Source organism: Pelobates fuscus, chromosome 4 (assembly GCF_036172605.1).
Source record: "Pelobates fuscus isolate aPelFus1 chromosome 4, aPelFus1.pri, whole genome shotgun sequence".
NCBI lineage: Eukaryota > Metazoa > Chordata > Amphibia > Anura > Pelobatidae > Pelobates > Pelobates fuscus.
The window spans coordinates 145,656,728-145,672,419 of NC_086320.1; the positions used below are offsets into that span (position 1 = coordinate 145,656,728).

A 15,692-nucleotide genomic window follows, 5' to 3' on the forward strand; every position below is an offset into this window, starting at 1 on the left:
AACTGTGCTTCACTATTGTTGTATATTTTTATGTTCCTTTCAGATTCACTTTCAGCCGTATCCCGAAGTTCTGTGTTGTTTTTTGGTTATCTCTGTATGAAAAGGTCGTCTTCTCTGGGTAACGATCTTGGGAGGCTGTATTATAATTGAGTTAAGTACTTTTATACATTTCACTACGGTTATTATCTATAGTAGTGTGTATATTATATTGTACCGTTTAGTTTAATAAGCCTGTCTGATGGGGTAACTCACTAAATAGAGGCGGCTCTCTAATTAGGCGATTTAGGCGGCCGCCTAAGGCCTCGCGCAGTCAGGGGCCTCGCGGCCGCCTAAATCGCCTGAGGGCAGACTGACATGTCGGGTTCTCGGTCTATGACCGAGGACCCGACACAGGAGGGGGCCGGGCGGCTTGCTCTTAGTGCCGCCGGGTGCGAGGCCCCTCCTGTCAGGCCGCCTGGGGAGAGAGCCTGCCTCAGTCTGCAGCTCCGCCGGGTGTGAGCTGCAGACTGAGGTCTCGCGATCTCCAGCCAATCAGAGCGTTGCCGCGGGTTACCACGGCAACGCTCTGAATGGAAATCGCGAGATTTTCCCCATGTGGTCTGCAGCTCTGCATCCAGCGGAGCTGCAGACCGGAAATCCCACTGGACCACCAGGGAGCCATCCAGGACACTGGACCACCAGGGACAGATTGACCCCACCGGACCACCAGGGAAAAAGGTACATTTTGACCCCCCCCCCTCACCCCATCTCACCCTGTCACACCCCCACCCCATCTCACCCTATCACCCCCCCACCCCATCTCACACTGTCACCCCCCACCCCATCTCACCCTGTCACCCCCCACCCCATCTCACCCTATCACCCCCCCACCCCATCTCACACTGTCACCCCCCACCCCATCTCACCCTGTCACACCCCCACCCCATCTCACCCTATCACCCCCCCACCCCATCTCACACTGTCACCCCCCCACCCCATCTCACCCTGTCACTCCCCACCCCATCTCACCCTATCACCCCCCCACCCCATCTCACCCTGTCACCCCCCACCCCATCTCACCCTATCACCCCCCACCCCATCTCACACTGTCACCCCCCACCCCATCTCACCCTGTCACACCCCCACCCCATCTCACCCTATCACCCCCCCACCCCATCTCACACTGTCACCCCCCCACCCCATCTCACCCTGTCACTCCCCACCCCATCTCACCCTATCACCCCCCACCCCATCTCACACTGTCACCCCCCACCCCATCTGACCCTGTCACCCCCCACCCCATCTCACCCTGTCACACCCCCACCCCATCTCACCCTATCACCCCCACCCCATCTCACACTGTCACCCCCCCACCCCATCTCACCCTGTCACTCCCCATCCCATCTCACCCTGTCACACCCCCACCCCCTCTCACCCTATCACCCCCCCACCCCATCTCACCCTGTCACCCCCCCCACCCCATCTCACCCTGTCACCCCTCCACCCCATCTCACACTGTCACCCCTCCACCCCATCTCACACTGTCACCCCCCACCCCATCTCACCCTGTCACCCCCCCACCCCATCTCACCCTGTCACCCCCCTCACCCCATCTCACCCTGTCACCCCATCTCACCCCATCTCACCCTGTCACCCCATCTCACCCTGTCACCCCATCTCACCCTGTCACCCCATCTCACCCCATCTCACCCCCCCTCACCCCATCTCACCCTGTCGCCCCCTCACCCCATCTCACCCTGTCGCCCCCCTCACCCCATCTCACCCTGTCACCCCCCCTCACCCTGCCACCCCACTTCTCACCACCTTACACCCTGCCACCTCACCCTGTCACCCCCTCACCCTGCCACTTCACCCTGTCATCCCTCTCTCACACTGCTACCCCACCTGTCACCCCGTCACCCTGCCACCCCACCTGTCACCCCCATCTCACCCTGCCACCCTACCTGTCACCCCCTTCTCACGCTGCCACCCCACCTGTCAGTCCCTGCCACCCCACCTGTCACCCGCTCTCACCCCACCTCTCACCCTGCCACCCCACCTGTCACCCCCTCTCACCCCACGTCTCACCCTGTAACCCTGTCACCCCACCTCTTACTCTGTCACCCACCCTGTGACCCCCACCCTGTCACTCCCCTCATACTGTCACCCCCCTCATACTGTCACCCCCCTCATACTGTCACCCCCCTCATACTGTCACCCCCTCTCACCATGTCACCCCCTCTCACCCTGCCACCCCCCTCACCCTTCCTCCCCTCTCACCCCACATCTGACCCTGTCACTCACCCTGCCACCCCACCTGTCACCCTGCCACCCCACCTGTCACCCCCTCATACTGTCGCCCCCTCTCACCCTGTTACCCCCTCTCACCCTGCCACCCCACCTGTCACCCCCCTCACCCTGCCTCCCCTCTCACCCCACATCTGAACTGTCACTCACCCTGCCACCCCACCTGTCACCCCCTCTCACCCTGCCACCTCACCTGTCACCCCCTCTCACTCTGCCACCTCACCTGTCACCCCCTTTCACCCTGTCACCCCCTCTCACACTGCCACCCCACCTGTCAGTCCCTGCCACCCCACCTGTCACCCCCCTCTCACCCCACCTCTCACCCTGCCACCCCACCTCTCACCCTGCCACCCCACCTGTCACCCCCTCTCACCCTGTAACCCTGTCACCCCACCTCTTACTCTGTCACCCACCCTGTGACCCCCACACTGTCACCCACCCTGGCACTCCCCACACACTGTCACCCCCCTCTCACCATGTCACCCCCTCTCACCCTGCCACCCCCTCACCCTTCCCCCCCTCTCACCCCACATCTGACCCTGTCACTCACCCTGCCACCCCACCTGTCACCCTGCCACCCCACCTGTCACCCCCTAATACTGTCGCCCCCTCTCACCCTGTTACCCCCTCTCACCCTGCCATCCCACCTGTCACCCCCCTCACCCTGCCTCCCCTCTCACCCCACATCTGACCCTGTCACTTACCCTGCCACGCCACCTGTCACCCGCTCTCACCCTGCCACCTCACCTGTCACCCCCTTTCACTCTGCCACCTCACCTGTCACCCCACCTCTTACTCTGTCACCCACCCTGTGACCCCCCACACTATGTCACCCACCTTACTCTGTCAACTTACCCTGTCACTCCCCACACACCGTCACCCCACCTCACACTGTCACCCTCTCTCACCCCACATATGACCCTGTCACTCACCCTGCCCCCCCACCTGTCACCCTGCCACCTCACCTGTCACCCCCTCTCACCCTGCCACCTCACCTGTCACCCCCTATGTCATTTTCCCACACACTCTGTCACCTCTCTCCACACACACTGTCACCTCTCTCCACAGACACTGTCACCTACCTCCACACACACTGTCACCTACCTCCATACACACTGTCACCTACCTCCATACACACTATCGCTCCCTCTAAACACACGGGCACCACTCTGCGCACTCTGGCACCCTCCTGCTCTTTTACACTCACCCTGCCACAGTTACTCCTTTACTCACCCTGTCACCCCCTAAAGGCAATCATTCTACACAGTACACACTGTCATAAAACATAGCGTCGCCATGAACTTAATGCCAAAGGCCAGTACACAAACATACACATGCTCAGGGAAACATACATACAAATACAAAGATACTCACTGCCAGACACACACTCTCAGGTACACACAGGTAAATGCACAATGCAACGATGTATACAAAGACTAGTTCTCTATATCCAGTACTGCAAGCTTCCTTTCAATATATCTACAGCTTCTTATATACACACACACAAGTCAACTGCAATTTTTTTCCAATAATGGTGTTAGTGGGGGCCTCATGTATGAATTTCGCCTAAGGCCTCGCCAAGTCTAGAGCCGCCACTGTCACTAAACACAGAATTTTAGCAAACTGAACTTTGTTGATAACACAAAAACTAAAATAGACAAACTGTCACTGCAAATCGTATGAGTTCAGCATGCAAACCTCTAAAGCGTCAATTTTCAGGAATCCGAGTTGTAGGACAAAATATACATATATATATATATATATATATATATATATATATATATATATAAATTTGTCAGCTGTGTCTTTAGTTCAGCTATTGAGACCTAAAATATTAAATCCACTTTGAATTCTCTATAATTCACAATATAGTGAATAACTGGAAAATGCTTTGTGACCTGACTGAATTGGACAGTGTGTTCAGAAAGTCTGATTAGAACAATATCACATAGATCCAGTGTGTATTAATGGAGCAAGAGTTTCTTTGCACATAATCACCATTTTTTTTTTTTGCCACAACCAACATGGCGTCTTCACTGCTCCGGCGTCTTGTCGCGCGTTTTTTTTACGTAAACCCGCGTCAGAGCGCCGCCTCCTCCCTCTCCTCCTCCGAACGGGACGTCATTCACAGAAGCGGGAAGACGGCGAACCTGAGTGTAGCAGCTCAGCCTCCTTGTCTTTCTCCGTCATCCTTCTTGATACTTCACCACCCGATAGGCCGAGTGGGCGTGGCCTAGGCACAGGCTTGTACAGAGAAGTCCCGGGCTCCTCCTCCTGCCGCGCGGCCTGGCTGTTTACATGGGGACAGCTCCCCCATCCTCCTGACTCCCAGCAGTAGCAGCAGAGGTGGTTTTGGTGTCTGTCATAACCAGGGTTCTAGAACGCGGCCGCGAGGGGCGTCTCCAACGGCTCCACCCCCTACCGTCACGTGACCGCGGCTCCGCGCTGGGCTGCACCTGTTGCCATAGAGACCGCGGCCTGTGCGCTAGGCCCAGCCTGGCGGAGTGCGGCCGGGGACATGCTCGGCATGCAGCGGAGAGCACACGAAGACCGGGAAGCGCCTCCCCGGGCCAACCAAAGCGGTGAGGTGCGGCTCCCGGGGGCCCGGCCCTTGCGGCTGCTGGAGTGGAAGGTGTCTGTGGGGGTGTCGGTGCAGATCGGCTCCGTGCTGGCCGTGGGGGTCACTATCCCGGCGCCCGAATCCAGGGAGCATCACGGGCAGCAGGAAGACACGACCGGGGCGAGGCCGCCGAGACCCCCGGAGAGGAAGGTGAAGTCGGACCGGGCCGGGGTGGTGCTGGAGCTGTGTGCCCAGCCAGGACAAGTCATCGCAGCCGGGTAAGCAGCGAGTGGGGGGCATGTGGGGAGGGGGAGGGGGCGGGCTCCGCAATAACAACACGCAGCCTGGCTACCGAGACACGCTGTGTGTATCAGCCCCCCGGGCCCCTGCCTGGCAGACACATGCTGCCGCTAACAGCCCTGCAATCCCCCCGGGGTTGTGCTCAGGGCGGGAGGCTTGCGGCTTGTTTTGCTCGTAGTGCAGTTGTTTACATGTGCAGCAGGCTCTCCTCCATGCAGTAACTGTGTGCTCTGCTGCCAGAGCCATCGTGATGTTTGTACACACAGGACCATGTGAGCTGCTCGGAGGAAAATGCATTGACTAGCAAGAATATTATTTTAGCTTTCTTCTTCCCACATTTACCAATTTACCTTAAAGCTGCACTTTCACATGTGTTTCTTTGTATGTGTGTACCCACATGTAGCATGTGCACTTGTATGTTTGCTTTGAAAAGTATTTATTCCTGATAAACTCTCTCCCATCAAACCTGTCTTAAAGTGGCACTGTCACTTTTAGGGTCTTTGCAAAGACCCCCAGAAGTTGAAATGCCTGTGTGTGTGTAAGGTCTCTCTCCTCAGGGCCACCATACTTTTCTGTTCTTGACTAACCCATGCGAGAGTGTACGATACAGGGTCTATGTACAATTCCACAAAGTCTCAGGCTCTTGCATAGATAATATTTCACATGTGCAAGCAATGGCAGTTACATGTATTCATATATATATATATATATATATATATATATATAAAAAAAAAAACTAAATTCTCAAGATGAAGCTGTAGTAGTTCTGGTGACTATAGTCTCTGACCACTTCAGTGATTTAAAGCAAAACAAATGTTTCCAGAGGTGTTCTTTATTTTATTACGGAGGGGTTGTGCCAGCAAGTTTTACTAGAAATATAAAGTGGTTTTATTAGAACTCTGTTATTGCATAGATTAACCCCACCTGAATTCATTTTACAGGAGCTCAAAGTGATTGTCACCTCAAACATACCTTTCTCCTGTCATTGCCTCTTCATTTCTTCTTTCAGAATTAGTTCTTCTTTTCCTATTTTTTTATCGTGTTCTCTTTAAAACATAAGACAAGGTAGGGACTCCTTTATCTTATATATTTTTCCTACATTTGACAAGTGTGACAAGAATAGAGCTAAAGACAACTTCCACTTCCTTTGTCAAGCTAACAAAGGGTAAAGTTTACCTTAAAGGGACGCTCCAAAACAACTTCATCTAAAGGCATGCTTATTGGTCTTTGAGGAGATGCTGCGTTTGACTTGTGGTGGCTCTGCCCCTGACCTGCCTCCTTGACAGTCTCAGCCAATCCTATGGGCACGCAGTGTGGTTGGATTTTGTTCAACAATTCTGATGATGTGAGCCAAGCAGGCAGAGCCAGCAGCAGCAGACTGCAATAAATTTAAGATTTTACTATATTTAGGGGCTAGTTATAACACTATACAGTCAGGAATACAGGGGAGGAGAGGGGGTGGGGGCTAGATGGTGGTTTTAACACTATAGGGTCAGGAATAAGTTTGTGACCCTATAGTGCTCCTTTAAGTTGCCTAAGAATGTTTAAGAGGTTTACTTTAAAACTTGAATGTTGAATTATCTTACACTATATCTAGTTTGTCAAGTACCATCCACAGCACATTTTATTACTTAGAATGGGTGTCAGTGGTGTGCTGACAGTCTTCTAATGCTCCTGGGGATTCCAAGCCCTACTACAACTTTGAGTTGAACTTGCTATGGGGCTGGACTGACCCTTTAATCCACTCATATGTTGTCTTTCTATCGATTGTTTAAATGTATGTAGCATCTCCATATAGAGGTTAATGGAATTCTTACTGCAGTCATTGTGTAAATCTGTACATAATTCTCAATTCAACTCTATTTAAAGGGACACTATAGTCACCAGAACAACAACAGCTTATTCACTTTGTTCTGGTGAGTAAAATCACTACCTTCAGGCTTTTTGCTATAAACACTGTCTTTTCAGAGAAAAAGCAGTGTTTACATGACAGCCTAGTGATAACTTCACTGGCCAATCCTTAGATGGCTGTTAGAGATCCCTCCTGGGCCATGGCTGCCTAAAATGCATCCAAACATTCAGTGTCTCCTCCCTCTGCATGCAGACACTGAACTTTCCTCATAGTGATTCATTGATTTAAGTAATCTCTATGAGGAGATGCTGATTGGCCAGGGCTGCATTTGAATCATGCTGGCTGTGCCCCTGATCTGCCTCCTTGTCAGTCTGTCAATCCTATGGGGAAGCACTGTGATTGGATCAGGTCACCACTTCTGATGTCAGCAGACTGCTTGTTTTTCTGAGTCAAACAGCATGCAGATTTACAGCTTCAGGCTTGAATACAGTAAGATTTTGCTATTTTTAGGGAGGCATAAGGGGCCCGGGGGGGCTAGATGATTTTACCACTATAGGGTCAGGAATACATGTTTGTGTTCCTGACCCTATAGTGATCCTTTAACCCATCTTCAAAGACTTCCTTCCTTGGGTCTATTCAATTTGCAACAATAGGGGAGGCAGTGCTATAGGTGTAAATTCAAAATTGCCAACTGTTCCTTTCTTTGGTTAGGGTGAGAAATGTCCTCTTAAAGCAATCTCCTTGACCAGAGACTGCCAAGATAGTCGGAATCCATGTTTGACCTGTTGCTACAGATGACCAAACACACACTGACATATTTAGGTTTATTAATTAAATTGTGAATTTTAAATGTCACACCAACATAACTGGACTGAAAAATAGCTGACAGAATTTTTTCTTTTTCCAGTTGGGGTCTTGCGAATTTCATATTCAAAATTACATTTAAATTCCTGACAACCTGGTAGAGTCCATGAACATGAGTCAAAACCACAGGACTGCCCCTGCAAAGCTAGCAAGCAACTTGAGAACGTAAAAGGGTCTCTGTAGGTATTCTAACCACTTCAACTGATTGAAGTGGTTATGGTGTATGTGGGCATCGGGTCCTGCATCACTGCTTAATGGTTTATGCATAGTTTCGCAGAGGTACTTCGTTCCCAACATACTGGCCCCATGAGGAAATTGTGAAGGTGGATCCTCTTCACACTACACCAGTAGTTGTAACAGCAGTGTAGGAAAAACAGGGAGGGGCGGCAGCATCTTTCATAATCTCTGCCCCACATGGTGAGCATACATTATCCCATGCTGTTTTCTATATACAAATTTATACGCTCTCACTTGAGAGTTTATTAGTAGAACAGGATAACAAGATTTTATTTTCCTCCAAACTTATCTTATAAACTAAACCAGTTTTTATTGGCAGAATTTATCCTGCCAATGCCTCCCCCAACTTTCCCCTGTACCTAAACCCATGGATAGCTGGAAGTGATAGACTTGGAGCTAATAACTGCTCCTTGTATGGATTGTTATGGCATTTTGACATATCTTAATTGGGGACATAGCAGAAGTGGACTGATCATCTCTGCTGAATAGTGAGTAAACTGTTTAGCAGTGATAAATTACTTGGCATCCACAGACTCTAGACACCATAAACACTTCAATTAGTGTTAATTTTAAACTATCTACCACCATGCCACTAGTGCAACCTGTCTCCATCTCAGGATGCTGCTATTACACCTAGTTATCTATATCTCTCCTTCAAACATTTGCATTTGTTTTTCTGTGACTAAACATAATCTCCTGTGAACAGGCTCCTTACAGCCTCTTGTTGTGTTGTCAAGTTTTAGGCCAAAATAGCTGAACTGGAAAAATCATCCACATGATCTATGTTTTTCATTGTGAATAGTTTAGCCTAAATTCTGAAATTCACTTTGGTGTCAGTTCTCTGGATTTAAAGTCACTCCAATTTGGAGTTCAAACAGCATAATTTATGATACAATAGATGCTTAGGAGAAGTGTCTTTAACTTCCTCAGCTATAGCCATAACTTGGCTACTTTAGCCTATATTTTGCACGTATATGTGTGTGTGTGTGTGTGTGTGTGTGTGTGTATATATATATATATATATATATATATATATATATATATATATATATATATATAGATATATATATATATATATATATATATATATATATAATTTTTTTTTTTTTTCTCTCTTTCCCTCTCTCTCGCCTGTGTTTTTGTCAGCCCATTCAGCTCTGGCCACCTTAGGGCTCTCCCAAGGTGGGCAGCAGAATTGAAACGGGCAATGAGGGCGCTGTAATCTTGTTGCCCGTTTCTTGCTTTGCTCCCTTGCACGCATTACAGTTCAGGAGCCAAAATATGACGTCACTCTAGCCCCGGCATCACTAAATGGCAAGAAGAGCAGGAAGATTACAGGATCACAGCAGCTCCACTGTACCCTTGGGAAAGGATTCACTCCAGTTCTCCCAAAGGTAGGGAGGCTGGGTTGTCTTAAATCAAAATAAGACAAATAATAATTGTAAGAGAATGTGAGTCTGTTTAGGTGACTGGCCCCCCTCCCATCGCAAGAGAAAGGAGTTTTTACTCTTGTTTTCCTCTTTCTGTGTAGGTGGCAGTATAACGCTTTCCCATAAGAAAGCATTGAGAGAATATTGTGATCTCTGCATCTATATGGGGAATGTTCAGCACCTCCATGCAGAGCGTTGAGACACTGAAGTTAGGTGCAGCACTGGGCTGGGAAGCACCTCTAGTGGTCGCGTGAGTGACTGCAACTAGTTGTTAGACACGAGAAGTATCCCATTAAGCAGTAGTGATTCTGTTGACAATAGTTAAGAATGTATTTTTGTTGTTGCAAATAAAGTTTTGTTTGTTTAAAAAAAAAAAAAAAACACCTAGCTCATAACATTATCTAGATCAGGGATAAGCAACCTTCGGCACTCCAGATGTTGTGGACTACATCCCCCATAAAGCTCTTACACCCATAATGCCGGCAAAGGGAGGTGTATTCCAAAACATCTGGAGTGCCGAAGGTTGCCTATGCCTGATCTAAATCCTAGATTCAAATCGAATTTGTTAAAGGGAAGCTATAGTACCAAACACACTCGTTTTCCTGGCACGATAGCTTCCCCCTTTGTCAAGGCCCACCCCCGTGGTGCAGAAGGAGTTAATGACCCCTTCTATCCCTAACCTGGGTCAAGCGCTGGCTCAGCTCTGCCCACGTTCCTTTCCCGCCGACATCCGCTGGCGAGGGAGACCCAATGCACTGCACATACGTGGCAAGGGCTGTGCTTGCATTAGGATCTCCCCTTAGGAAAGCATTATTCAGTGCTTTCCTATGGGGATTCCGGTGACGCTAGAAGTCCTCATGCATAGCGTGAGGATGTCCAGCGTCGTTTAGACAACCAGAAGTCGTCTAAGCACCTGGAAGTCCCTCTAGTGGCTGTCTGGTAGAGCTGCAGTGGTCTGGGTGCCTACAGTGTTCCATTAAGCACCAAAACAACTGCAGCTTAAAGAACTGTTTTGGTGTATGTCATGCTCTTGCAGTCTCACTGCTCAATTATTTGCCATTTAGGTGGGAAATCACTTTGTTAATGCAACCCTAGTCACACCTCTCCTTGCTGAGACTTACACAGCCTTTTCTTTTGTTTCAATAATATTTTATTATACATTTTTAGACACATGAATGTTAAATTACATTGCAGTACATCTATGTATAAGTGTAATTTATTGGATTGTTTCATCTTAATAAAACTCCTATACATGTATATCACAACTATTCAAACCTAGATCATTCATAGATCAGCCCCCTCAATCCCTCTGCAAAATAAATCTATTTTTGTATACTTTACCTTCAGGTATTACTTTCAATGATGCTTTGCCATTCTTTAAGAATACTGCTTTCTTGTCAAGACATCCCTTGTTCCATGCTACATTGAAAGAGTATTTGTTTTCTAACTTCTCTTATTTGTGGCCACTAAATCACATCTGTTTTACCCCAGTTTCTAGCTATTAATATTTTAGTGGCTACAAAAAAGTGAAACGTCAGCAATAATTGTTTATTTAGCGTCCGCTATTTCAAATGTAAAAAAGCGATTTCAGTTTTTTTGTCTATTGTAATATTACCATTAAAAGGGAATTTTTCAAAAACCAATTTCCAAATTATTTTTTATTTAAAGCGCAGCTCCACCAAATGTGAAGATAGTCGTCGTCGTCCCCCCTCTGCTTCCCCACATCTCCAACATTTGGAATTATAAGCCCATAACATTTTTTGTTGTGCTCAAAACTATTATCAGTTTGTTTACATTTCTGAGATGGTAAGATCATTGGGTGTTCAGCAAATGTTCCAAGTTTTATATTGTATACAGTAAAAATTCCTTAAACCAGTAGTTTATTTTTTAAAAATTATTCTTTATCATCTGACAGTAAATTGTTTCCCAGCTGAGAACATTGTGTAACAAGCCATTGTTCACATTTGTACATTCCCACCTTCATTTTCTGTTATTTGGGTAACACACCACACCGTAAGGCTAAAGGGGAAAAAAAATTAAAAAGAATAAAGAAACCAATAGTTCTTTACAAGAACACTTAAGAGTAAGCACCTCTAGATGTCAGAGTGACAGCCACTAGAGGAATTTAAGCCCTGCAATAAAACCATTGTCGTTTCTGCAGAAAGGCAATGTTTTACATTGCAGGTATAAGCAGAAAGGGATGAGGCATCCAAACCACCTTAATTAGATGCAGTGGCTTAGATGCTTATAGTGTCCCTTTTTATAGTGGGAAATATTTAAGGTAATTGTTTTTTTTTGTTTTTTTTGCACATTTACATTAGTTACATTTTAAAGTGTTATATTTTCCTATTAACAATTGTGATATCTAATGAACAGAGGAAGGACTTGGGTTTGAGGTTGTGTGGACCGAAATGTATCCTATCCAATAATGTTTTTATTTTTTTGTCTGGCTTTGAGGTTGTACGGACTAAGTTATACCATACACACGTTTGAAAACTGGTATATTTAATAAACTAAATGAAAAATGCATTTGTTCATGCTCCCATCTGTGTTTATGCTGTCTTTGGAGAGCATTAAAAAGGACAGTCTTGTCTTTGGGGTCTGGCAGTAAACGCTTCAAAGTGACGTGCATAAAGAGTGTCTACAGCTGATCACTACCTTGTGCTGCTCTTGGGAGTACAATGTTCTAACACACCATCAGACATAAAGCAAAAAATTTTTTTTCTTTTGAGCGAGAGAGAGAGAGAGCGCGCATCTGTCTAAAGGTTCCAGTCGTGTACTAATGGTAGGGATGAGGTGTGTGTGTTTTTTTTTTTTTTGTTTTGTTTTTAAAACATATTCTTAATTAAAAATAAAGTCCGTTTCCTCTCAACGAGTCTGACTTGCTTCTCACAGGGGAAACGCCTTTAGTAACTGTCAGGATGTCAGCAACAAGAGGAGTGTTTTAACCCTGCAATAAAAAGATTGCAGTTTCAACAAAACTACGTTTTACATTGCAAAGTGAAAACTGAAGGGCCACTGCAGCCAGACCATTTCATCGAGTTAAAATGGTCTAGTTGCCCTTATGAACTGCAAACTTTGCAAGTCCTCTCACTTTCCCCAGAAGACACTTTTAGTCTCTTCACAGGAAAATAACCAATCAGACTTTGAATCTCTGCACAGGGAAATAACTAATCACAGGCTTCTCTTTGTGTCTGCTCACTTTTTTTAATCATGTACTTAAACTACAAAACTCTCTGCATGATTTTGTTTAATTGCGCTTTTCTGATTTGTTATTGCTAGTGGCATCTTCCAGTCAGTAAATTATGTTTATATAGGTGCTTTTCATAGCTCGCTGTACTGGTAATGCTGCTTAAAGGGATCCTATAGTGCCAGGAAAACAAATCTGTTTTCCTGGCACTATGGGCTCCTGTAGTGCCCCCTTCCCGCGGGGCTGAAGGGGTTAAAACCCCTTCAGCCACTTACCTGAATCCAGTGCCAATGTCCTTCGGCACTGGGTCAGGCTCCACCCACACTCCTCTCCCCACCGACATCAGCCAGCGAGGGAGACCTAATGCGCATGCGCGGCAATGGCTATATGAAAGAGGTGAATTACGGTTGAACAGGCATAGAGTAAAATTCCAGGTTTTGTTTACGTTTTGTTCTGATCACAACGTGTACATTTGGCTCAGTCCTTAAGGGGTTAAACAGCCAGTGAGGGCAGACAGTTTCTATGGAATTGCAATGTTTAACATTGCAGCACTAAGTGCAAAAGGGACACAGCACCCAAACCACTTCAATGAGCTGAAGTGGTCTGGGTGCCTACAGTGTCCCTTTAAGAGTCCCCTAGTTCTGTGCCTTGTTTTACTGTAAAGTTGTTTCATAAAGTCTGTCTTCCTTACGATGAGGGACCACCACCATCTTGGTTGCATTACTAATGCAGTATTAATAATCACCATGGCTCTCTAAGCCAAAAATGTCATCCAAGTGGATGAAATTCACATTGATAATGTGGAAGAGATGTTGTATCGGCAATGCAGCTGAGACAGGAATGTCCCTTGTTTTTATAACAGCTGTTGATACACGGTTTGATTGTAAAGACAACCACTCTAGTTATTTTCTATTTAAAAATAAAATCCTTATTTGGATGTTTCTTACAGAGCTATGTAGTTAACATTAGCTTATCACGGAACAGCAGAAAGTGTAAGATCTACTGTACCAGTCATAGCCCAGTATGGGACAGCCAGGTTGGGTTAGGTTTACAGTAATTCCCTTTGTAAACAGTAAGAGGATCAGAATTGGCCTATGAATCTGTCAATTATTTGATAAACGAGGGAAATTGGCTAGTGAATTGTTTTTATTTCTTTACATCATTTTTATTGGTTTATCCATTAAACTTAACTAAAAAAAAAAATGTTGAAATATACAGTAAAATATTGTATTTAGATGTTCTGTTTTTTAACATTCCAGGGGTGTTCTAGTGAGGTTATCGAGCTGTAACCATCCTGTGGTTATGAAGGGCTTATGTGCAGAATGTGGTCAAGACTTAACACAGTAAGTAATTTTGTTTGATTTCTGTTTTAACTTAGATTTCTACTTTGCTCTTTGAGAGTTGTTGTACTGGAAAGTCTCTTGGGGCGAAGATTTTCATGTGTCATGTACTCTAAACAGTAAATAACAATTTATCGTTGTTGACTTGCCATTTAAAGTAATTATTATTTTGCCTGTATACTGTTCCTCTCACATTATTTTCCCATTTTATTTGGAGAATAACCATTAAGCTCCATTTTTGGCACGAGTAATATTTATTTTTTTGTTTTATTTATTTTTACCTGCAATCCAGTGCCGGGACAAATTCTCTCATGTTATCCTTTTTTAGGTCTCTGTCTAATTAAATGTTTCGCCTATGTCCTGAATCTATACTCTATTCCAAGGCAGCGTTCTGACCTGAGGGGGGAGGGGGACTTGTGTGGTGCACTGGGTGTGGACAAATGTAAGTGACAAGAAGAAAAGGAAAACAGACATAATTGAAAGATTGGGCAGTGAGGCCTTGAATTAGGAAGGGAAGATGGGTACCATGAGGGTCGACGGGGAAAAAAATAATTTTTCTGATGGCACTTGGCTAGGTACTATTTGCAGGTGCTCTCACAACACTGCCTAAAGTTCTTATGTGGAGTGTGCAAAGTATTATGAACACCTGCTATTTCCATGGACTAGATTGATGACATTAATACAGGTGAAAGACTTAATCACTTGTTGATGGAACATACATCTAATCAATCAGTGTAGGAAAAAGGAAGACAAGATATGACACTTAAAGGGACTCTATAGGTACCCAGGCAACATAATCTCATTAAAGTAGTCTGGGTGCAATGTCCATATCACCTTAACCCTGCAATGTAGATATTTAATATCTAGATCAGGGGTAGGCAACCTACGGCACTAGTGCCATACACGGCACTCAAGGCTGCTAGAACCAAAAAGGCTCTGGCCTATCAGAAGTCCTAGTGAAACTTCAGATATCTGCTAATACGAAAAGGTGGTGAAGGACAATCCTCAATTTATGCATTGCAGCACGTAGAGGAAGTGGGTGCTATGTGGGTGAGGGTGTTTGTGTGTGTGTGTGTGTGTGTGCTGTGTGAGGGTGCTGGTGGTGTGCTGTGTGCGCTGTATGTTTGGGTGGGGTGGAGGTGGGTGCAGATTAGTTAATAAATATCCCCCCTCCCTTCTTACCTTATGCCTGGGAGGGGGGACCATTCTGCTGCTGCCATCCTTCCCTGGTGGTCCAGTGGAGAGTGAACTCTAGCCTGTGGGGCAATGCTCAGATCTCGCGAGAGGAACCCGGCAAAGCTGCTGGCAAGAGCTCCCCGGGTCCTCTCCTGCCTCCCTCTCACTGCCTTTGGGTCGGTGAGAGGAGGCTTAGAGCAGAGCTGAGATCTGAGATCTCCCCCGCCGGTCTCACTCCATAGGCGTGCCGCGGGGATTAGGGTGTGCCCAGGCACACCCGATGCGCACGCCTATGTTGCTAGATATACACAGAAATGCAGAATAACCCTCCCCTCATACAAATAATACGAACAGCCCACACACAAACATACACACAATCAGCACAAACATAACCCGCTAACAATCCACATACATGCATACAACCCCCCTTGCAGCCTCTCACATGCAATATCCCAAA

The 15,692-nt window shown here is 46.6% G+C and overlaps 1 protein-coding gene across 2 annotated transcripts in view; it reads left to right on the top strand.

Moving 5' to 3' along the window:
• The first annotated feature begins 4,399 nt into the window (after positions 1 to 4,399).
• Positions 4,400 to 15,692, top strand: part of CTDP1 (CTD phosphatase subunit 1) — a 128,941-nt gene continuing 117,648 nt past the window's right edge. For both annotated transcript variants that reach the window (XM_063451658.1, XM_063451659.1), the window contains exons 1-2: positions 4,400 to 5,124; positions 13,979 to 14,062. In XM_063451658.1, the coding sequence (XP_063307728.1) occupies positions 4,805 to 5,124; positions 13,979 to 14,062 (404 nt within the window). In that variant the 5' untranslated portion in view covers positions 4,400 to 4,804. The remainder of the gene's footprint in view (positions 5,125 to 13,978; positions 14,063 to 15,692) is intronic.